Raw genomic sequence first — 24,292 nt, forward strand, 5'->3', positions numbered from 1 at the left:
TCGAACCACCTTAAGGTGAACGTTCTAGTGTTTGATAACCTATGTAATTGTAATAGTTGAATGTCGTCCCTATAAAAATTAAAAGTTTTTTCGATAAATTAAATTGTACGAAAATATAATCTATTTAGTTTCAATGTTAGGCTACAGCTGAAACAAAGTGGAAATTGTACCGTGTGGCTGACCCTTTCCCTCTTTTTGAGGCTAGCTTGATGAGTTTAGTTTAACCCATGAAACCATTGTGTCACCTGAAAAAAAACAAGGGTATCCCGGTGGCCTCCTAGCTTAGTCGGTAGTGACCCCTGAGTACGACAGCACGTAGCTATAGCAATGAGTTTCAGTGACAATGTATAGTTCTAATTTACTTAAATACTTTGAACAGTTAAATTCACTTGCAGTGCATGAAATTATTATTTTCACATTCCCCTATTGTGAGCAAATGTCAGAGGCAGAAAATAACATTAGACATAAGTTGAATATATCTCTATATAATCTTTGTACATATAGTAGTAAGTTTATCATAATTGACACTAACAAATTTGTTAGTAAATACCATATGCCTATGGTGTTTTTGACTAAAGGTAAGTGTTACCTTTCAAATTATTACAAGAGACAAATAGCTTTATCGCTATCCTATTTACTTGACATTTCTGCCAAGAATTTGGCAGACAACTCTGCTCCTATTGAGCAGCGCAGTATGAGCTTGGAATTGGTTCCAGTCATAACCAATGATTTAAACTAGCTGTTAAAACAAAAGATTCTGTCTCTGGCAATTTAGTTTTAAATAAATATAATGAAAAATACTGTAAACATGGAAAGTATATCCACCTGGTGCATCAAAACATTCAATGTATTAGAGGAAAAGATTTACAGATTGAACTTTTTATGAACGATTTTTATGTTGATATTTTATGTATTACTGAACATTGGTTAACAAATAATGAATTAATGCCTCAATTTAATAATCATCAGGTGGGAAGTTCGTTCACCAGAATTAGTTCCATACATGGTGGGTCGTTAATTATATTAAATAGTCAGTTAAAATTTAAGGAACGTAAGGATATTGTATCAATGTCTGTTGAACGGACTATAGAACTAAGTGCAGTAGAATTGGAGCAATTAATTGTTGTCTGTGTATATAGGCCGCCATTAAGTAATTTTGAAATATTTGAAAGTGTAATGGATTCTGTGCTACTTAAAATATCATCTTCTAGTAAGAAATTATTTATATGCGGCGACTTTAATGTAAATATTTTGGAAAATTCAACAATGTCTTGTAGATTGTTGAATCTATTCAAATCTGGTAATCTCAACCACATGTTTATGGAGCCTACTAGAGTGATTGCTACTAGTGCAACCTGTATAGATAATATTTTCACTGATATTGTTCCTATTACTAAAAAAGTTATCAGTAATTTAGAATCAGACCACTTAGGTCAATTAATGGTATTTGAGACATTAAGGAAAAATACTTTGAGAAAACAAATAACATTTGTACCAGTAACCTCGGACCGCATAGAAAGAATGAAGCAAAGTCTAGTTCAGTCGCTACCCTTTTTGTCTTCCGATATGGGTCCAAATAGTATGTATAATTCATTCTTTCACACTTTTATGGATCATTATAATGCGATATTTACTTCAAAATCGGTCTTAGTTAGTGGTGCATCAGTTTTTAGGGAGTGGGCTACTGCGGACTTACATCAACGAAGACGTGCACTGTATGCCTTGTATGAGGAACGGCGGTTTAACACGAGTGATGAATTTAAAGAACATGTCAAGCAATATTCGAAAAAGTTTAAAATAGATTGTCATATAGCTAAGCGAAATTATCTAAGTCAAAGAATAAAAAATAGTCCCAACATTATTAAAGCAACCTGGAAAGTAATCAATGTGGAGACTGGTCGCTCGAAACACAGAGTGAATGATTTTAAACTAAATATTGATAACAAAATTATAGATTCCAATTTAGAAGTAGCTACAGAATTTGAAATTTTTTTCACTGACGTACCAGTTTTCACAACTAAGGATTTAAATTCATCACCCTCGTCTGCTGTTACTCTATTAAAAGATAACGCTCCAGAGTGTTGTGGAGATTTTCATTTTGAACGTGTTTGTACCTCCGATGTAGTAAAGGCGTTTAATTCGGTTAATGTCAAAAAAACGAATGACCTCTGGGGAGTCTCTGTCCATGCTGTCAAATCCTTAGTAGAAATTATAGCGCCTGACTTAGTAATTATATTTAACAACAGTGTTGATTGCGGCGAGTTTCCTGATTTAATGAAACATAGTAAAATAACTCCTTTATTTAAATCGGGTAGCAACTCTGACCCCACTAACTTTAGACCGATATCTGTGCTACCAACGTTCAGTAAGATTTTTGAAAAATTAATTCTTTCTCAATTAGTACGACATTTTAACGTCAATAATTTAATGCATAATAAGCAGTTTGGTTTTACACGGGGTCGCTCGACAACCGATGCTGGTGTTGAGCTAATTAAGCATATCTTCGATGCCTGGGAGGAGTCACGAGATGCTATAGGTATCTTCTGTGATTTGTCTAAGGCCTTCGACTGCGTTTGTCATGAAACATTAATCAGGAAACTACACTATTATGGAGTTAGAGGAGCGGCACTGGATTTACTTAAGTCCTACTTAAATGGTAGAATACAAAGGGTCGATGTGAATGGACAGCGATCACCGGGGTCATTGGTCTCTATGGGTGTACCACAGGGGTCAATATTGGGACCTTTCCTGTTCCTTATCTACATAAATGACTTGCCATTCCTTGTAAAGACCCACCATGATATAGTATTGTTTGCAGACGACACTTCACTTATTTTCAAAGTCAAACGACAGCAACAAGCTTACAATGATGTAAACGATGCTATTTCTAAAGTAGTAAATTGGTTCAATGTTAATAATTTATTGTTAAGGTGGTTCGATTTTCATACAAAAAACAATCGCTATTTATTAATTAATTACACAATATTATTACATAAATAGTTGCGCATCTATCTACTTTCGAATATTCATTTGCGCTAAATTAATAGAAAAACTTTGTTTCATATAGAAATCATGCAATAATCAACGTTATATTTTTATAAATTTTACTCATGTGTGTGTGATAAATGTCGTGTACAAATACATTGCGGCGTTGCCACTCCATGCATCGGCGCGACGTTGCGATGTTTGACGCGTTTTTAGCTGACTCTGTCGACACTGACACTCAGTGTGACCAGGCGTACGATAATTGTCGTACATGTACGATAATTTGGGCCCCGGTATGACGTAATGTTCCAAAGAGCATTATCGTACACTAAAGTACTACAATTTCAGCCCTTGGATGATGCCACCTTAAAAGTCTAGTAATTTGAAGCAAAATATGACACTTTCTCTCAGAAATAGGCTAAAATTAGTATCTTTTGGGTGTTCGGCTCCTTGGTGTAAGTTTAAAGTTTAAAATGTCACAATTTCCTGTATACCGTTTGAGTCTATCCCAAAAATACACAAACATAAACAGATTTTTTGCGCAATTTAGACGAAAATTGTCTTTTTTTATTATTAATTGGAAGTTTAAGCTTATTTTGCAAGACATTTTTAGGGGCTGCCTTTTTGATTGGCGTACGATATTTTTTTCAACGGTACAATAATATTGACACTCAAGTACGATAATTCTCTTCCGTTCACCTGGCAACACTGCTGAAACTTGACAGGACCTGGGGGCCTACCGCGAAAACCTAAATTCGCAAATTGCGGGGATCTTTCTCTTTTACTCTCACTAAGACGTAATTAGAGTGACAGAGAAAAATGCCCGAAATTGACGAATTTCGATTTTCCCGGTAGCCGCCCTGGTGCTTGAGGTACTTGATAGAAAACAAAGCTGCCGCATGTTCTGAATTGTGATTTTATGTGTTTTTGGATTGAAAATGATAGCAACGTCTAAATCAAGTTACAAAAATCATCGATATTCTGGTCCGCGAAAAACCAGGAAAAGTGTAACTGTAATTAGAGTCTACAAAAATGACCAATTCATAGAAAATATGACCTAGAAACTAGTTCACTTTTATAAAACTCAATTTTGCCCGAGATTGTACTAAGGCGAATACCTAAGGGAGCTAAGTGTATTGATCTTGAATAATTAGTTGGCTAATACATATATGACTCCAACATGATATGGACATTTACATCATAACTATTATACCTAGTTGGTTACTAAGTTCTGTTACTCGATTTCTTTCTTTCTTCCTAGCGTTGTCCCAGCATATTGCCACGGCTCAATGGAGCTTGGGGTCCGCTTTGACAACTAATCCCAAGATTTGGCGTGGGCACTAGTTTTTACGAAAGCCACTGCCATCTGACCTTCCAACCCAGAGGGTAAAACTAAGCCTTGTTGGGATTAGTCCAGTTTCCTCACGATGTTTTCCTTCACCGAAAAGCGACTGGTAAATATCAAATGATATCTGTTCTGAAGTTCTGTTACTCGATTTGCAACCTCTTTATTTCCGTTAAAACAAATGCTACCGAAAAAATAAAAAATGACATAATGTGGTGGATTTGTGAGCTATAATTATATACCACACATAACGCTTATCTCGTCGTATCTATAATGAATTGGGGCCTAAAAGAGAATCATATTCAAATTTTTTGAAACGCTTGTATTACTTTCTATATTAACTAAAAGTTGCCTTAAAATTCAGCTTTTATACTAAAAACGGCTTTAAATATGTTAAATTAACAAAATATATTTTGACAGATGCTTTCGCGCCCAAAACGCTCTTTGTGTGACGTCACAGTTTATGGCTTGACACATAACTACATACACACGTAGAAGATACGAACTGTCAACTGATATTTGTCATTTGTTGTTAATCGCCTAACTGTCAACAGTGTCAATCCGAGAGTTGTGACGTCATCAGAATCTTCAATGACGTTTCGAGTTTGGTCACGTGACGTGTGCCAAAAGATATTTTAAATTCAATATTTACAAAAATATGGTCATTACAGGTCCCCTAAAAGTAGTTTAACATGTTCTTATAATCCAAAAAATTTTTTGGGATACAATTATGCCCTAAGATTTGTAGATGGAAACAACCCTATTGCGTTGCACAAATGTGGGCACCCGCCAAACATGATTTTGGGTGTGTCATACTCAGGGCTAACACAGATTCATTTCTGTGAAAAAGGTGTGAAAACCGGAAACTGGAAACCGTTCTCGAACCAATAGTGAAGCCCTAAAGCCACACCCTATTTCAAAACCAACCATGGATCTTTGAACAGGACTCAGCTCCTGCACATAAGGCAAAAACAACTCGAGCCTGGTTTCGAAGGAACAAAATTGACTTTATTGCCCACGAAGACTGGCCGTCCTCCAGCCCGGACCTTAACCCCCTGGATTATGCCATATAGCAGGTTATTGAGGAGAAAGCCTGTGCTAAACCCCACACAAATCTTAACTCCCTCAAGCGGGCCATAGTTAAGACAGTGACGGAATTAGACATGACAATCGTGCGTGCCGCTATTGATGACTGGCCTCGTCGTTTGAGGGCCTGTGTCAAAGCCAGAGGAGGCGATTTTGAATGATATTGTCATATGTAATTCCTGATTTTGTGTACTTCATTTTAATATATACTTTATTAAACTTTCGTTGGTATATTTTATGTAGATAAAGATTATTGCAGTAACAGAATTTAATAACCAACTAGGTAGAAAACAATGAAATACATAAACACATAAATTGGATATGATGTGATCGGTTGAATGAAATTGACAATAAATAAAATAAATAAATAATTTTCTATCTCTAGGCATTGTGTGAAACTTCTAGTTGTGTCAAAATATCGGGAAATCAATAATATAAACAAACATGGTAAATATCTCATTTCTTTTTATAATGGTTATAAATAGAAGGCCATGCAATTTTGTAACTCACTGTAATTTAATTAAATGTATCGTAAAAAAATGTTTTAATTCTACTGTAAAATAGTACCTACTTTTTTAAAGGCTGGGCAGTAAGGGATTGCTTTAATTTTAGAACAAAACAGCGTTTTTTTTTTAAAAATACCGGAAAATCTGACTTACAAATTTGGACTTTCTTAGGTTCATTCTACTTAGAATCTTCTCCACCCTAGCATTAAAAAAAGATATCCTAAAATATCCATACCATTACGTTACATTTTAGTGTGAAAGAAATTTCAATGTAAAACTAAAATTTCAATACAAATTTTCGGGTTTTTTTAGCTCGAGGATTGATTATGCTAGTGATTCTGAGTTGGAAGAACCCAAAAATATCATGATGTGTGAGAATCAGATTTTTAATATTTTTATGGAAAACGCTCATATTTCTCATAAAATAATTTATTAATAATAGGTACCTACTTAATACACTGATAACAAAAAAAAAATTAATGAGTCTCGAACCCACATCCTCTTGCATGTATTTCCACGTACATACCGCAACGCTATTGAAGCCTACTCACGCTGTGGCAAATTGTCTACTACAAGGATCCCAGTAAGACTGTTTGAATGTGTGAGTGATACTTAGAAATAGAGTCAAGAAACATTCTGTCGACATTAAGGGGTAGTTTTTGTACAATGAAGTGTTCAATGTTTGTTGTAATAGTTCAATATTTATTTAAAGAGTGCGCTAAACATAATTTACAGTATAGAAATACCAAGACTACTCCACAAAAAAATTTAAACTCAAAATTTGCAATTGTGGCGCCATCTAGTGAGGTTTAAGCTTTGGGTAACCTAGTCGAACCACCTTAAATGAGAATAAGACTAAATGTATTAAGTTTGTCACTAGTAATGTAAGGCATGTACAAACAAGTGTCATTGTGAAGGATGAGGAATTGGAATTAGTTGATAGTACAGTTTTTCTTGGTATAACTTTAGATTCTAAACTCCAGTGGGGTCCCCATATTGCTACTCTTTCGAATAGACTGAGTTCTGCAGCTTATGCAGTAAGCAAAATCCGTCAGTTAACTGATGTCAAAACAGCTCGATTAGTATATTTTAGTTACTTCCATAGCATTATGTCATATGGTATTTTACTGTGGGGTGGTGCTTCAGAGATAAATACCATTTTTGTTCTGCAGAAGAGGGCTATTCGAGCAATATATAAAATGAACCATAGAGACTCACTGAGAGATAAATTTAAGGAAATTGACATCATGACAGTGCACTGTCAATACATTTATGAGAATATTCTGTATGTGCATAAAAATATTGCCGATTTTAAGAAAAATTGTGACATTCATAATATTAATACTAGAAATAAACATAAGCTCGCCGTGCCCTTCACTCGGCTCCATAAAATTAAAAAATCATTCATGGGTAATTGTGTGAGATTTTATAATAAACTTCCAAACCATATTACTGAGTTACCAATTAATAAATTTAAGAATCTTGTAAAGCGTAAACTTATTTCTAAAGCTTATTATACCACACAAGACTACTTGAATGATAAAACAACGTGGGATTAATTGTGATTCGAAATCATTAATTATTTATTATATTTGAATAATGATGATGAAATGGATATTCCAATCCATGTATTTCCTTTGTTGTTTTTATTATATTTGTTTGACATTTAGAATTTATTCTAGAAACAATCTAGACTAGTATTTTTTATACATTTTTTTTGTATGACTGTATTTTGTGAAAGTTTTAGTATTAAATTTTATCTATGAATTATATTCATTAGTATTATATATGGAATAATATTAACAACATCAATAAATTGCTCTGATAATTAGATTAAGATAATTATATGTAATACTGTCTTACTATTCATAAGTGCTTGTTGCTAGGCCTACATGAATAAAGTATATTTGAATTGAATTGAATTGAATGGAGTTCTATATCGCAACAATATAGTATGTACTCTAGGTACTTAAGTAAAATATTGGAGCGATGAGACTGCAATATAGGTAATATTGATTATATTTTTATAATGCAAGATTTAACTACATATATTTAAACAGTATTACATATAAGTAGTCAGAATATTTTAAAACGATCCGGACGAACTTGACCAATGAGGATGAGTATGAGTATGACTTTCATTTTAATGTTAACAACGACTCCATTGCTCACTTTAGTCTTACCATGCTAAAAATACTCCGAAGCTTGTTTATAACAAATATTTCTTCTGACTTATGGATGTTTTATATCTACAAAAGTATTTATATATAAAATATATATATCGTCACCTAGTACCCAAGCCTTATTGAGCTTACCATGGGACTAGGTCGATCTGTGTAAAATGCTCCTATAATATTTAGTTAGTAGTATAATATTTATTAATTATCTCTTACTATGCAGTAGCATCAGAGGCCACACTATTGAAATTCTAAGAAAAAAAAGTGTAGCTAGTCGCTGACACACATCTTGTCATTTATCCATACTATAAAGTAGATAAAGGGTCATCGTCATCGAGCGTGGCCGGTGTAACCGGTTTCAAACTCGGAACAGATTCGGTTACAATCAACATGGGACTATTTTTATTAGTATTTTATATTTCGAAATATGTACTTAACGTATTTAATCAAAAACATTAGTAGGTATATGTACCTAGAATGGAAAATATCTAATGTCTCTAGTATTTTATTAATGACATATAGATTGACTATTTTTAGGAATGCCAGGAACTCCAATAATTTCTAACCTTACCTATCAAGTCACAGATAGCTTGACAAATCAAGTAGGAGAAAAGTCGCATGTAGGAGCCAGGTTTTGATTGTTTCGGAGTGTATTTGGTATAAACCAAAAGTTTATGTAGGTCATGGGTCATTATTCTCACTAAAAAAACTAGTGCAAAGTTCGTGCCAAAACTGTCAAATTAATGAAAGAGCTCTTTGAAACCCTGGCTCACTCATGTCACTTCCCCCTAGCGGAGCAGCCTGGTAGCCGACCAAAGCAAACTCTTATTTGACGCAATCTCTTTGTGGATTTTGTCTAGTGTGGTGGTGTCATGCGCCATGATGGTGACGCTGTTCGGCGCGTCGGTGGTGTATCTGCTGCTGGCGGCGCAGATCATAGAGCACGTGTTCCTGGCGCTGCTGCCCACCATAACCATCTGTGTGTGGTACCTCATCGTAGCCGGCGCCATGACGCCACTGCTGCTCTTCGCCACGCCCAAGGACTTTTAGTACGTATACCACCACGTGTACACACATATATCTGTACTAAACATGATGCTGAGATATTTTTTGGAAAAGTCCAAAATCAAATCTGACCTATTAACACATAGGTAGATGCATATAATTATTTATCTAAAGGTATACAGGCAATACGTAACACTCGTGTATCAAATTGAAAAAATAAAATTCTCAACGTCATTTTAAATTTACTTGTAGAATACTTATGACCATCCTAGTTTTATCTTTGTGTACCGTTTAAAAAAACCGGTCAAGTGCGATATCGTTTACCTCACACACCGAGGGTTCCGTACAAACGGGTCTAGCCGCAATCCTATAGTGAAACTGCCCCTGGCTGAAATGTATATCTTTCTTAGAAGCGTTAATTGGTCTTATTATAAGATATCATTTTACAATATTTCAAGCCTGGAATCCCCTTGGTATGGATAAAAAAATATATATATACATATAAAATCTTTTTTATTTTTTCTAAGCTAAACTAATGGTTAGATTTCTTTGAAATTCGGATTATACATGGCACTAATAGCAATAATTTAAAAAAAAAAAATCAAGGTTCTAACTTATTTACAAATGCCTAAAAAAAAAATTTTTTTATTTAATTTTTTTTTTATTATTTACAAGAGGGCGACAACCCAATTTTTAGGTATTTAATGCACAATACAATATTGTATGAAATATATATTTTTTTATAAAAATCCATTTGTGGCAACAAGGTAAAAATGTCTTACTAATGTAGGCCATTCGACTTAAGGCGTCTGTAGGTTACACATTGGGCCAACGTATTTGGCTCATTGTGTACTTCCGCCTTTACAATTTAGTAGGTATTAACGAGCAGCAGCTAGTCGAGCGGAAAAATTGTTATTGTAAGTAGGTATATATTTTTGAATGCAGTATTGCGTATTTCATAATAGGAATGTTTACGTAGTAGTTGTTTACGTACAGCAATAGTAGATTACATACCGAGGCCAATAAAATAAGAAATGTCTCAGAACACATGTAATTATCGGCCGAAGCGAAGCTGAGGTTATAATGACATACGCAATACTGCCTTAAAAAAATATTTCGTATCAAAAGAAACTAAAAAAGTAAAGCACATTTTATTAAAATCCTACAATTTACACCTAAACATAACACTTATAATTACTCATCCTCGTCACTGTCTGTATTAATACTAACATTTATACCTTCGGTCTTGAACAGTACACAGAGTTTATGGCTAGGCCGCGGAATTCTGGATAAAAATCTGCCATACGACAAGTAATATATAATTGCCGCTACATGTGAACAACAACCTACTGTTCTTAACCCATTCGCACATTCACAACAATATTGATCAATTGCTTCTACTCCCGTCTTTTCGCTATCATACTTTATGAAGCATCTATATACCTTCTTAGACATATGCCGAGAATGTATCTGTATTTTACGGTTAATGGTCGTAAGACGAATGGCCTGCATTAGTAAGACATTTTTATCTTGTTGCCACAGATGGATTTTTATGAAAAAAAAAATTTCATACAATATTGTATTGTGCAATAAATACCTAAAAATTGAGGTTGTCGCCCTCTTGTAAATAATAAAAAAAAATTTTAAACAAAAAAAATATTTTTTTAGGCATTTGTAAACAAGTTAGGACCTTGGTTTTTTTTGAAAATGTATTGCTATTAGTGCCATGTATAATCCGAATTTTAAAGAAATCTAACCATTAGTTTAGCTTAGAAAAATTAAAAAAGATTTTTTTTTTTAATCCAAACCAAAGGTATTCCAGGCTTGAAATATTGTAAAATGATATCTTATAATAAGACCAATTAACGCTTCTAAGAAAGGTATACATTTCAGCCAGGGGTAGTTGCACTATAGGATTGCGGCTAGACCCTTTCAATGTAACTATAATCACGAAACACTTTTGACCAGAAGTATATTATTAGCATAATTGTGTACAGCGCCATCTATGGGCCGACTAACTAATTTGTGCGATCTGTATGTATGTTGATTTTTAGGGTTCCGTAGCCAAATGGCAAAAAACGGAACCCTTATAGATTCGTCATGTCCGTCTGTCTGTCCGATTATGTCACAGCCACTTTTTTCCGAAAATATAAGAGCTATACTGTTCAAACTTGGTAAGTAGATGTATTCGATGAACCGCATTAAGATATTTACACAAAAATAGAAAAAAAAAACAATAAATTTTGGGGGTTCCCCATACTTAGAACTGAAACTCAATTTTTTTTTCATCAAACCCATACGTGTGGGGTATAGGATAGGTCTTCAAAAATGATATTGAGGTTTCTAATATAATTTTTTTCTAAACTGAATAGTTTGCGCGAGAGACACTTCCAAAGTGGTAAAATGTGTGTCCCTTCCCATGTAACTTCTAAAATAAGAGAATGATAAACCTAAAAAAAATATATGATGTACATTACTATGCAAACATCCACCGAAAATTGGTTTGAACGAGATCTAGTAAGTAGTTTTTTTTAATACGTCGTAAAATAAAAAATATTTCATCAAACTCATACGTCTGGGGTATCTATGGATAGGTCTTCAAAAATGATATTTAGGTTCCTAATATCATTTTTAGGGTTCCATAGTCAACTAGGAACCCTTAAAGTTTGCCATGTCCGTCTGTCTGTCTGTCTGTCTGTCTGTCTGTCTGTCTGTCTGTCTGTCTGTCTGTCTGTCTGTCTGTCCGAGGCTTTGCTCGGTGGTCGTTAGTGCTGGAAAGCTGAAATTTGGCATGGATACCTATATAAATCAATAAAGCCGACAAAGTTGTACAATAAAATCTAAAAATTTTTTTTTTTAGGGTACCTCCCCTACACGTAAAGTGGGGGTGAAATTTTTTTTGCGCTTCAACCCTAGAGTGTGGGGTATCGTTGGAAAGGTCTTTCAAAACTAATAGGGGTTTTCAAGAAACATTTTTTGATAAAGTGAATATAATCGGAGATAATCGCTCCGAAAGAAAAAAAAAATGTGTCCCCCCCTCCTCTAACTTTTGAACCATAGGTCCAAAAAAATATGAAAAAAATCGTGGAAGTAGAGCTTAAGAAAGACATTAAATGAAAACTATAGCGGACATGATCAGTTTAGCTGTTTTTGAGTTATCGCAAAAAGTTTTCCCTTCATAGTAAAAAGACTTTAATTAGGTACTGATTATGCAAATTTGTTTAACTCGGGTGAAAGGTACCGTTTCATCCCTTGGTTAACAATTTACTATATTTTAAGCTCCAGTTTAGCTTATTGTGACGGAAGAGTAACTACGGAACCCTATTTTGAGCGTGGCCCGACATGCTCTTGGCCGGTTATTATTTTCTAAACTGAATAGTTTGCGCGAGAGACACTTCCAAATTGAAAAAATGTGTCCCCCCCCCCCTGTAACTTCTAAAATAACAGAATGAAAAACCAAAAAAAAATATATGATATACATTACCATGCAAACTTCCACCGAAAATTGGTTTGAACGAGATCTAGTAAGTAGTTTTTTTGTAATACATCATTAAAATTGAAAAAAATTTTTTTTTCATCAAACCCATTCGTGTGGGGTATCTATGGATAGGTCTTCAAAAATGATATTTAGGTTCCTAATATCATTTTTTTCTAAACTGAATAGTTTGCGCGAGAGACACTTCCAAAGTGAAAAAATGTGTGTCCCCCCCCCCCTGTAACTTCTAAAATAACAGAATAAAAAATCTAAAAAAACTATATGATATACATTACTCTTGGCCTCTTTTTCAGGGATAATTCTTTATTGGCCAGGATATGGAACGAGAACGCAGGGCATTGGCGGTTCGGGGAAATATGTTGACCCGCAGGTTTGCTCGATGCTCCAGTAATGTCAAGGTAACGCTCTTTAGTTAGAGCATATTGCCAATCCTTTTACTCGAGCGGCCTGTGGGTTAACTATACGAAGCGAGCCTTTAATGCACTAAAAGTGCAGTACAACAATGCATTCAGAATGCTGTTGGGCTTACCTAGTAGATGTAGTGCATCTGGCATGTTTTGCGAAGCTAGAACAGACTATTTTCCGGCAATCATGCGCAAGAAAATAGTATCTCTGCTAGGTCGATTTAGAAGCAGTCCCAACAGTATTCTGAATGCTATTGCTAACAAATATGATAGCCCAATCCTCGCTCATTGGATTGGGCAAATTAAAGGGGTAGCAACTAGCCCATATTGAGGGATTAATTAAGCAATGTGAAATGTGCCTACTACACTAACCTTTAGTTTTAAGTTTGTTTGTGTTATTTTCACATAATACTAACAACTATGAAGCCTGATCTTCGAAACAAAGATATTTTATTTATTTATTTATTTATTATGTGAACACCTGCAAACGTGATTTAATGGCAAATTAAATTACAAAATGTTTTTTGTTAATTAAAAAAGTTAATAAGATAGAGGTCTGATGATTATATTTTTCCTGTAATCTTTATGAGAATGTTATTATATTGTAAAAAAATTATAATTTTTCATTCGTTAACTTCGGAGATAAGGGTAAGGTAAGGGAATGGTATTTTTTCACAGTTTCCTTCATAAGTCATTTTCTTCATTATGAAACAAATAAATAAATATGTTCAATTTGAGCTCTTTCAAATTATACCCTACGTGACCTAGTAACAAGACTTTGAAATTTTGCCCCCTCTTTATAGTGGGAATTTTCCATAATTAATATAAATGAAATAAAAAACTACACCACCAATATGTCTGGGTTATCGTTGTTCATTACTATTCCAAATTTCAAAGCGATAGCTTAAGTACCTACTTCTCGAGATATTTTTGTATCTTTGGTACGGAACCTTAAAAATCCTACGCCTTGCTGCATTTATGACATTTACATATTTTTTCTAGTAAAACTAAAAGAATTAGGTACTTAGACCGGCACTGGAAGTTAGGTATTACAATAAAATTATGTATTTATTACAAAAAGTAAAAATACTGGAGTGTTGTGTTATTGTTTATGTTTTAAATTTCAGTTTTACGGGTGTGATTGCCTTCGGGTCCACGGTGGTGGCGTGCGTGCTGTACTTCATCCAGATGATGAACGATGTGAGGCCATTCGTCTTCCGCTACGGCCTGCATGGATTCCAAGAGTTTTTCCTGGCTCTCGGAACTATCATGTTTGCTTTTGGGGGAGCCTCTACTTTCCCTACCATACAAAATGACATGGCCGATAGATCGAAGTTCAGTAATACTATCCACTACAGTTTCGGAGGTGAGTTAATGCTATTAAACGTACGAATAAGAATAATCCTCTTAATAGTTAGGGAGGTGGCGAGCATTTCGGTATATGATTTGCACACATTTCACATCGAGGTAGATTGCAGTTTACGTCAGTACGAATCGATTTGGTCCAGTCAATAATGGTCCTACGTCGCTGCGTTTTCGCGTTACAGCCGATTAAAGTTGTTAAAAAAAAAGGGGTATCAAATTATTTGCACACGTCTGCCTCTGGGGTTCATGGTCACAAATATCTTGGAAACGAAGAAAATCGAGGAGGCAGACATTCAGGGCTCTGCATTATCATGGGACGGAGTTGTAAAAGTGTTTGAAAAAAAAAACTCTACTAAGTCATTTGCACACGGTTCTCATTGCCCCCATTCGATTCATTACGACTCCGTGGATACGAAAAAACATTTGGCAGACACTTTGCTCACTGATATTTAACTTTATAACGGTTTGAAATGGACGTAATCAAGGGGAAGCGGGTATTGCATGTTATTATTGTGATTCTTTATAGGTTTATTATTATTATTTTGTTTATTGTTATTCGCTGAACTCACGGTGACAATCCAACTTCTTCTAGAGCTGAAATCTACGAAATTATTTGTTTTAAATGCTAAGAGGAAACGAAATGCGCTCGAAACTTTAATTGGAGAGTGAATTTTTTTCAATTGTAGTTTTTATTTGTATAAAATACGTAGATTTTTAACCTCGGCTCTATTTTCTTCTTTTTACAATAGAAAAGTTAACAAAAAGCGATAATATTTAAAAAGCGTCGTCATCACTGGCATCCGAGAAGCCTTGGCGATCGTTCATGTCGGCGCTTTCATCCATGTCTCCTTCCTCATCTGAAAAATACACAACGTGTTAAAATTTTTATGGCACGAAAGTTACATGATACACCTAAATGAAAAAATTATTACCTGATTGGTGTTCAGGATCTTCAACTATGGAGATGTTTTATACCTGCGGAGCCGCAGTTAACAGGCAGAAGCCAAATATTTTGAAGAGTTTTGAAAATCGTTCGTATAGATTCTATTAATTATTTTCAATAATATTCAGTAGATGCAAAATTTTTTATTTGCAGCTTGGCGCGAGTGTCGAGTTGAAAAAAAAAAAAAAAAAAAAAAATTCAAATGGTCTGCCTTTGGAATATCAGGGGTCTGAACGTCTGCCTCATCGATTTTTTTCGTTTTCATGATAAATTGAAACATCAGTCCAAGAGGCAGACATGTGCGCATAATATAGCACATCTTTTTTTTTTTACATTTTTGAAGCGCTGTCAATAGACAACGCAGCGGCATCACGCTGGCAGACTATTTTTCCGTGGTCCTTTTCATTGTTTTTAATCGAACAATTCAAATCTGCCAAGTGTGCATTTCATATACAGTTTTTTAAATAATAAAAATAACTTAAAAAATTGAAAACTTCAAAAGTCAGAGCCCTGGATGTCTGCCTCTTCGATTTTTTGTGTTTACAGGATGACTGTGATCATCAGCCCCAGAGGCAGACATGTGCAAATAATATCGCCCACCTTTTTTTTTTACATATTTGAAACGCTGTAAATTGACAACGCAGCGCCACCGTGGTGGCAGACGAGGTCCTTTATGTTTCTCAAGGTATCATTATTGCTATTAATAACGTCTGCCATGTGTGCTGATGATATCGAAATTTTGCTCGCCACCTCCCTAACTATAACTGAATACTGGTAATTCTATACTAACAGTACCTAGAGTAAGTATGCATTTAGACCTCATATACAAAGCCTAACCCGTAAAGGCAGTGCTACATATGTAGATAATGTTACTTTTATGGGAACCATAAACGCTATTTTTTTGAGCATCGAAAACCCATGTCAGATGTCGTAGCCATAAACTTTAGGCCAGATTATAAGAATACTTATGTGTTCAATATTTTACCGTGAGATATATTAGTTTAATGAAATGTCCAATAATTAAGTTTTATTATTTTATAGTTATAGTTGTATAATGTGCATTGTACTCAATAAATGTATATCATTTATAATGTGACTAAACAACGACAAAAGGGTACTATCAATATTAATATAATATTTCGTCAAGGGATACAAAATTTATAATAAAAACACGCATCTACTCCATCTCCCTAATTTTACACGGCTTACTATAATTTAGTGGTTCACAGTCAGCAGCGTGAAATGTTGCTAGCTGAAAATATTTTGATTAGCTCATAATACAAGTGTATCGTCTCATATCCAGCTATCTTGCTGCTGTATCTGCCCATCGCCATCGCCGGGTACGCGGTGTACGGCGAGGCCGTGTCGCCCAACATCGTGACGTCACTGTCGTCGACGCCGCTCACCCTCACCGCCAACGTGCTCATGGCCGTCCACCTCGTGTTCGCGTTTATTATCATCATCAACCCCGTCTGCCAGGAGGTCGAGGAGCTGTACGAGGTGCCCAGAGGTAAAATAGATTTTACAGTACATATGGGGCTACTTTATAGCACTAGTGCGAGAAGTAGCATATTACGTTACTGTGTCGAACATTTAAAGGGCCATATGTACTGTAAAACGTTGTACGATACATGTGCGAATAGGTAATTCGCAACTCGTGTTGATTTAAAACACTCCCTTCGGTCGTGTTTTAATTTATCGCCACTCGTTTCGAATTTCCTATTTTTCGCACTTGTATCGTAATGTACTATTACTTGTTTATGATAACCCTATAGGGCTTAATTCAAACTCGGAGCTTTAAAGACCAACGTTTTCCCCAAATATGGTATATTTTCGCGATCGACAGTCGATTTCTATAACAACTGAATCGCTTAGAATTATTACCGATGATTGGAATTAGGCGCTCGGTACTACATACCAAATTGTTGTTGGCAGCTCGACAATGATATTGAGTTGTTATTAGAGATTAGTAAACGTATCGCACCATTGTTGTTGGTGGTACAATTTCCAAGCTTTTATTTAAGTTGCCCTGTTAGTATGTGTATGTTTGTCAAATCTTGGAAGCTAAATTTGAGCCATTTCCCGGTTTTCGATTGATAATATTATGGTACCATCGAGCTGATGCATGCATAAATCAGTTGCAATATTAAAATTATTACCTGTAGGTAAAGAACACAACACAAGTGTCTGCATGTGTGTGTGTCTATGTGTGCTTGTTACTGTACATAGAGTTTCCATTAGTTGAGAGCACGTCCACTAGGGGCAGCACTAGTAGAGACGTGACCGTGAAATCGCCGAGAGTTACTTATCTATTACAGTAATAATATATACTAATCTATGCATTACATCGCGCAAATTAATTAGATAAATATGCCGATAGATGGCGCTGTACACAATTATGTTTAGTATAGCTAAGGCTAATCAAAAGTCTTTCGCCTTTAACGTTACACGAGATAATTTAAAGTTTGTACGGAACCCTCGGTGCGCGTGTAAAACGAACTCGCAATTGACTGGGTTTTTATTTATTTGTTTGTACATGTTCAGATTCCGTCGGCTGGCGCATGATAGTGCGGCTGTCGATCATGGCCGCGATCCTGTTTATCGGCGAGAGCGTGCCGCGATTCTACACAATCCTGGCGCTGGTGGGTGGCACCAGCGTGGCGCTGCTCACGTTCATCCTGCCCGCCTACTGCTACCTCAAGCTCGTGGAGCAGGCGCCGGCGGAGCAGGCCGTGTAAGTTACTCTGTCAACCCTGTTCATCGACAAGACCGTGTCGCGGTTCTATACAACCCTGGCCCTGGTGGGTGGCACCAGCGTGGCGATGCTCACGTTCATCCTGCCCGCCTACTGCTACCTCAAGCTCGTGGAGCAGGCGCCGGCGGAGCAGACCGTGTACGTTGCTCTGTCAACCCTGTTCATCGACAAGACCGTGTCGCGGTTCTATACAACCCTGGCTCTGGCGGGTGGCACCATCGTGGCGCTGCTCACGTTGATGCTGCCCGTCTACTGCTACCTCAAGCTCGTGGAGTAGGCGCCGGCAGAGCAGGCCGTGTAAGTTATTCTGTCGACCCTGTTCATCCGTGAGAGCGTGCCGCGGTTCTACACAATCCTGGCACTGGTGGGCGGCACCAGTGTGGAGCTGCTCATGTTCATCCAGCCCGCCTACTGCTACTTCAAGCTCGTTGAGCAGGCGCCGACGGAGCAGGCTGTGTACCTAAGTTACTTTGTCGACCCTGTTCATCGGTGAGAGCGTGCCGCGGTTCTACACGCTCCTGGCACTGCTGGGCGGCACCAGCGTGGAGCTGCTCACGTTCATCCTGCCCGCCTACTGCTACCTCAAGCTCGCGGAGCAGGCTGTGTTAGTAACCTGATAATTTCTAAAGAAGTACACCTTGTATATACTTAGTTGTTATTTTTACCTATTGTAGTAAAAGACAAGATACTTGATCAAACACTGATTTATTTCAGCTACCCACATATGAATATATCTAACATTAAGATCTACCTACATATTGTTATTGTAAATCTACAGCAACTTTCTCCTCGTAGCAAAGTTTTGTTTGATAAATTATAAATGTCCTACTGGCTAACAAGTATGTAAAACATATGTATTTCAACCATAGAAATATGAATATAAAATCTTAACTTTTACTTGAATAGTCCCTATTCTTCTTATATTCGATATTTTTAAACCAAAAAAATAAATAAGTAAACAAACCCCTAATTTACTGACGTAAAAACAACAGCCGTATTATAGTTTACGTATATGTATAATAACTAGAGCTATTTCTAACTAATTATTTTAAACATACCTCTTCCATATTTAGAAGCAATTGTGTTTAAAGTAGGTCAATAAATACTGCATACCAGATGCAACTTTAAATGCGCGATATTAGTCCCTATGGCTATAGCGTAACCAGTGTGTTAAATAATCTCGTTATTAGTTTAACCCGTGGCCAATATAATGTCTTAAGGACTTACGTATTATACGGTTACATGATAAAGAGTATTCAATGACATGTACATACGGCTTAAAATATTATTCTAAGACATAATGTTAAACAAATTATTGTTCTGTCCCATTAGCTGTTGCTTGTTAATAATATTTACTTACAGTTGAACAGTAGATATAATTACCTAATGCTATTTTTTACATTGAAAGAAAGACTAGTTTTTTTAAACTAATTTGTTAACGATTACACCGTTACACTAGGTATGTATTAAGGTTCACATTTAATCTATTTCTGGCATTGCAGACACTAGTTTCCGAGCCTTGCTCCTAGTTGTAGGGCCAGGGGGCACCCCAGTATGCTTATAGCACCTGTTGGATTGTTCGGGACACTTACTGAGATAGGTGCCGGTGGAGGCGGTGGAGCCACGGCTACCTCGGACGCACTTTGCCCTGTTGGCGGAGCGGAGAGGACGTCAGCTACTTTGTCACGGGTGCTCGTGGTTGGCTGTTGCACGTCACCGCCAACAACGCCTTGCACGTTGTCTGTGGGAGCGCGAGGTTTCTGCCGGCGAATGACGTGACGACGATTACGCCGGCATTCACGCCCGAGGCGGTCACATAAAATATAAGATCTGGGCTCGGGATCCTTACTTACCACTTTCATAAACTAACGTTTATGACCGTCGCCTACCACTACATTTTCTTCACTTTGTAGTGAAGGGAGATCTCGAGCTGATTGATCATATCTACATTTTTGTCGCAGCTGTTTATTTAGAATGGACTGATGATTTTGAATATATTTTGTTTTCGCGTCTCCTTTTAGATACATTGGCAAACGTGTGCGAATATTTCTACCCATTAATATTTTAGCTGGTAAACCTATACCATCCCTAGGTGTAGTTCTAAAATTTACCTAGAATAGTACTATCTGATAATCTTGATCTGATAAGACACTTTTGTAACATTTTTTTCACCGTACGTACCTACTGCCCGTTCGCTTTTTACATTTGACTGCGAGTATATTGGAGAAGACCGGCCCATTATTCGTTATCAATTCTATAGGACAGCGGTGTCTTGCAAATTGTTCCGTCATAGCCGCGATTACACAATTACTATTAATTGACTTCAACTGGTTTACCGCTATATAGTTCGAGAAATAATCGACTATTATCAAATAATATTTCTTATTAAGCTCAAAAATGTCAGAGCCTACCTTATATTATGGCTCGTGGTACAAGCGGCTCCGGCGGCGGCCGCGGGGCATGCAACGCGCATACCGCGCACACACGCACCAACTTCTTCCACGTCGCGCGACATGCCCGGCCGGAACATGACGTCATGCGCACGCCGCTTGCATCGGTCGATTCCCTCGTGTATGCGATTTAACATTTCTCCCCGTAAAGAGTCTGGAATGTAAATCTTATCGTTTTTTTAAACTATACCTTCCTCGTATTGCATGCACTCTCTATATGGCCAAAAGACTCTAAGGTCATTATCAATCTCGTATTTGTTTTTAGGCCACCCATTCTTAATATACTGTACTGGCTTCCTACTTACGTTGTCTTTTGCTACATGTTCCCTCAACATGTTAATTTTTTAAACGGTTTTATTTTTTAAACGGTTTTTAAACGCATCCGCGTCCACGATCACAACATCGTGATTTTGAATTCGTTTCAGAGCCAAAACGTCCGTATTTACCGAATCAGAGCTCAAGATCAGCTGATAGATGCCACACGGAGCGTGGACAATATTAACCTCGTTGATGTCATACCAGGAGACGTCAACAAGACGGGTAGATTGCTTCAAGAGCTCGAGATATTTGCAGGAGCCAAAGTGATGCTCCGCGCTAACGTTGACTAACGCTAACGTTGCTATAATGCTACCAATAAACGAAAATTTTCCGACTCAAAATCGTCATTACCACGTACTTCTCTGTCTTACTTAACCTTTTTTCTGCACCAACACCCCACGTTTTTATTTTAGTCTGATAAAAGCTGCCCAATATGACTTAATCCACTTACATAGAGACAAATAGGGCCTTTAGCATCCGACTCGAGAAGACTACACTGCAACCCGTACTACATCATTACTCTTCAGAAAGCAATGTATGTGGAACTCAAATTCATGTAAATTTTTATTTTCTAGTTTTTGGTACAAAATCGGATTGAAATAAAACCGTTTAACTTAAAACTTTTTTACTTTAATTTATTTATTACTAAATTTTACGTGACTTAAGACGAAGCACGCCTGCGCCTCCATCTCGTCGGCCATCCGCTCATGCATCAGTTTAGATAATGCTGCCCGTGAGAGTGTATCCGCTAAATACATGTATTTCCCTGGAGTATAAATCACCTGGAAACTGTAGCTTTGCAAACGCAGTCTCATGCGTAGAAGGCGCGCTGGTACAGCCGATAAAAACTTCTTAAAAATTGCCTCGAGCGGTTTGTGGTCGGTTTGGATGGTCACGTCCTGTCTCCCGAATATATATTGGTGAAACCGTTCACAGGCAAACACGATCGCTAGCATCTCCTTCTCAATTTGCGCATATCGTGTTTGCGTATCGGTGAGTGTGCGTGATGCAAATTCCACCGGGCGTCCATTTTGTAGTACCTACCACACACCCAAGCGCCACGGCACTAGCATCAACTGAAATCACCAGTAGCTCTCGTTCGCTGTACTGTGCCAAAACCGGTGCTTTTGAAATTTTTATCCCCATGCAAAATTCGAGTATTTATTTTTGCCCCTAGACTCTTCATATTTTCTCAATATTTGCAAATTTTAGTACCTAAAAGTTACAGAGTAATACCAGAGATTAATTTTACGGAACGTACAGTCAGATGCAGAGAGAGTAGATCCCCCCTGCATACTCGTACAATTAATCTATGCAGGAGGGTCACCTCTCTCTACAGCTACCTACTTAGGTTAACTGTTAATTTTGACATGATGATGTCTGTATTTTGTGTTTCGTTTGAACTAATGAATTTGTCGTTTGCATTGTAGCAGTCAGCCGGGCTGGATGAAGATGGCGTGCTGGCAGGTGATCGCCGTGGGCGTAGTGGGTGGCATCATCGCGACTTACAGTGCCGTCAGCGCCATCTTCAGCACGGCGCAGGCCACGCCGTGCTATCTCCGATAAACAACTAACTTTGCACCCTTTGAACCTCAACAATGCCTAAAAGCTCATCTAGACCACATGGGAACTTGCGGCACGTGCTTGTTAGATTTAATTGGTTGTACCTATGTTGTACCTCATGTAAGTAGCTTTTGACAATGTAACAAAAATTGCATGCGAGTTCTTACATCGCTTAGGTGTCTCATTGTCTACCTTATAGAGGTCATGAGTTTCGTCTAAAAGGTATATCTAACTTAATATTACTCCGTTAAATTTTGCTACTGCTTAACAAAAAACACCACACCTACACCACATAGAACGAAAGCCATCTTTACTTCATGTGACTGAAGATATTTTGTACACAGTTACGCTTACAGCGCGGCTTACGTGGGCAATGACTCGCGAATGCGAAGCGACGCGGCGTGGCGCGGCGTGGTGACCCAACGGCATTCGGAGATCGCCCACGTAGGACACTTCCATAGGTAGGTATCAAAGGATTGAATTCACCAGCGCCGCGCCGCGCCGCGCCGCTTCGCGTTCGCGATTTATTCACTCAGGTAAGACACTGCCTTAGGGCGACTAATCAAACTGTCATTTTGTGTCTGAGATAGGTATTCAAATTAAACGGTGTCGCATCTTGTTAAGCGGTTCAAAGGGTTTTTTTAAACGTTGCGACATTTCTTACATTAATTGCGACTTAGCAGGCGATACATTTTTAACTCGTATACTTATAAGCGTAAATATTGTATTTAGAAAATCACGGAAAAATGCGAGAGGGCAAGGTGAGGTTACATATTATGATTCCTTATTCAACCAGATTGAAGTTACTGAGATATGTTTTATTAAATAAAATTCAATCTTACCTCATATCATTAGCCTATTGTAATCCATTTCTTTTAACATTTTGTATGTACTATGCGCCATCAGGCTGAATTTCTACTTACTTAAGTTATGAAATAAGTATCGTATATAAACTATATAAGTAAGTGCCTAACTTAGTTTGCTAAAATAGTCATATTTTTTATCGATTATTAAATACGTTTTCTCCAACGGTGTGTTTTCATTCAATTCAGATATATATTTTCGCAAATTACTTTAAAATGATCTACCCTAAAAACATTTAAAAAAATAGGTACATATTTCAATCTCTCACAACAACCCTAAAGGGGTTACATCGTGTTTTTTTCAAACTCCTTTAATTTCAAGGGTGCATCCCTGAGCGTAAGTAAACGTAAAGCTCAAAGACACCGGTATTCTAATTAACTCCATGATGGACATAATACATAATCAATAATTTATTTGTATCTAATAAAGCCCCTATGAGCGTATGTACGCTTGCTTTTAGGGCCAGTTTACATTTTGATTAATAATAATAAATAATACGACATATTACACAAATCGTCGTTGTGTAAGTCCCACGGTAAGCTCAATAAGCTTGTGTTGTGGGTAGACAATGATATACATCTTCTCTTCTACGATACAAAATTGAAAATGGCAGAAAGGAAAAAAAAACGAAGGACGGAGCGAGATGGCGCCTTACAGAATTTTAGGAATTTAGGTGACTCGTTTCTCGAATACGGCGCACCTATCATGAGAAAAAACTATGCAAATTTATTGTTTAAACATGACAATAGAACAAGTGCATAAATAATTACCGTTTTCGCTGTATATTTACTTCACAATCAGCTAAAGAAATTTTCATAAAAATCTTCTATTCGGTGGTACACAATATTCATAATAAATTCATAGCTATAGAGATAAAAAAAAAGAAAAAACAAAAAAAGTTGCATACTTTTTCCTGTGCCGTCTGATCCCTATGGTCCCCGAAGCTCAAATTTTAAGACATGCAAACCGGGATCCCAGAAATCGTAGTTGTCAAATTTGATTACTACGAGTATCACTATTGTTTGAACCC

General features: G+C 36.8%; 1 protein-coding gene across 2 annotated transcripts in view; it reads left to right on the top strand.

Moving 5' to 3' along the window:
• The window catches only part of LOC133518143 (uncharacterized), a 45,353-nt gene extending 21,926 nt beyond the window's left edge, over positions 1–23,427 (top strand). For both annotated transcript variants that reach the window (XM_061851744.1, XM_061851734.1), the window contains exons 5-9: positions 8,960–9,148; positions 14,132–14,370; positions 16,616–16,822; positions 17,857–18,046; positions 22,266–23,427. In XM_061851744.1, the coding sequence (XP_061707728.1) occupies positions 8,960–9,148; positions 14,132–14,370; positions 16,616–16,822; positions 17,857–18,046; positions 22,266–22,401 (961 nt within the window). In that variant the 3' untranslated portion in view covers positions 22,402–23,427. The remainder of the gene's footprint in view (positions 1–8,959; positions 9,149–14,131; positions 14,371–16,615; positions 16,823–17,856; positions 18,047–22,265) is intronic.
• Positions 23,428–24,292: the final 865 nt, after the last annotated feature.

Source organism: Cydia pomonella, chromosome 1, assembly GCF_033807575.1.
Source record: "Cydia pomonella isolate Wapato2018A chromosome 1, ilCydPomo1, whole genome shotgun sequence".
Classification (NCBI taxonomy): Eukaryota; Metazoa; Arthropoda; class Insecta; order Lepidoptera; family Tortricidae; genus Cydia; species Cydia pomonella.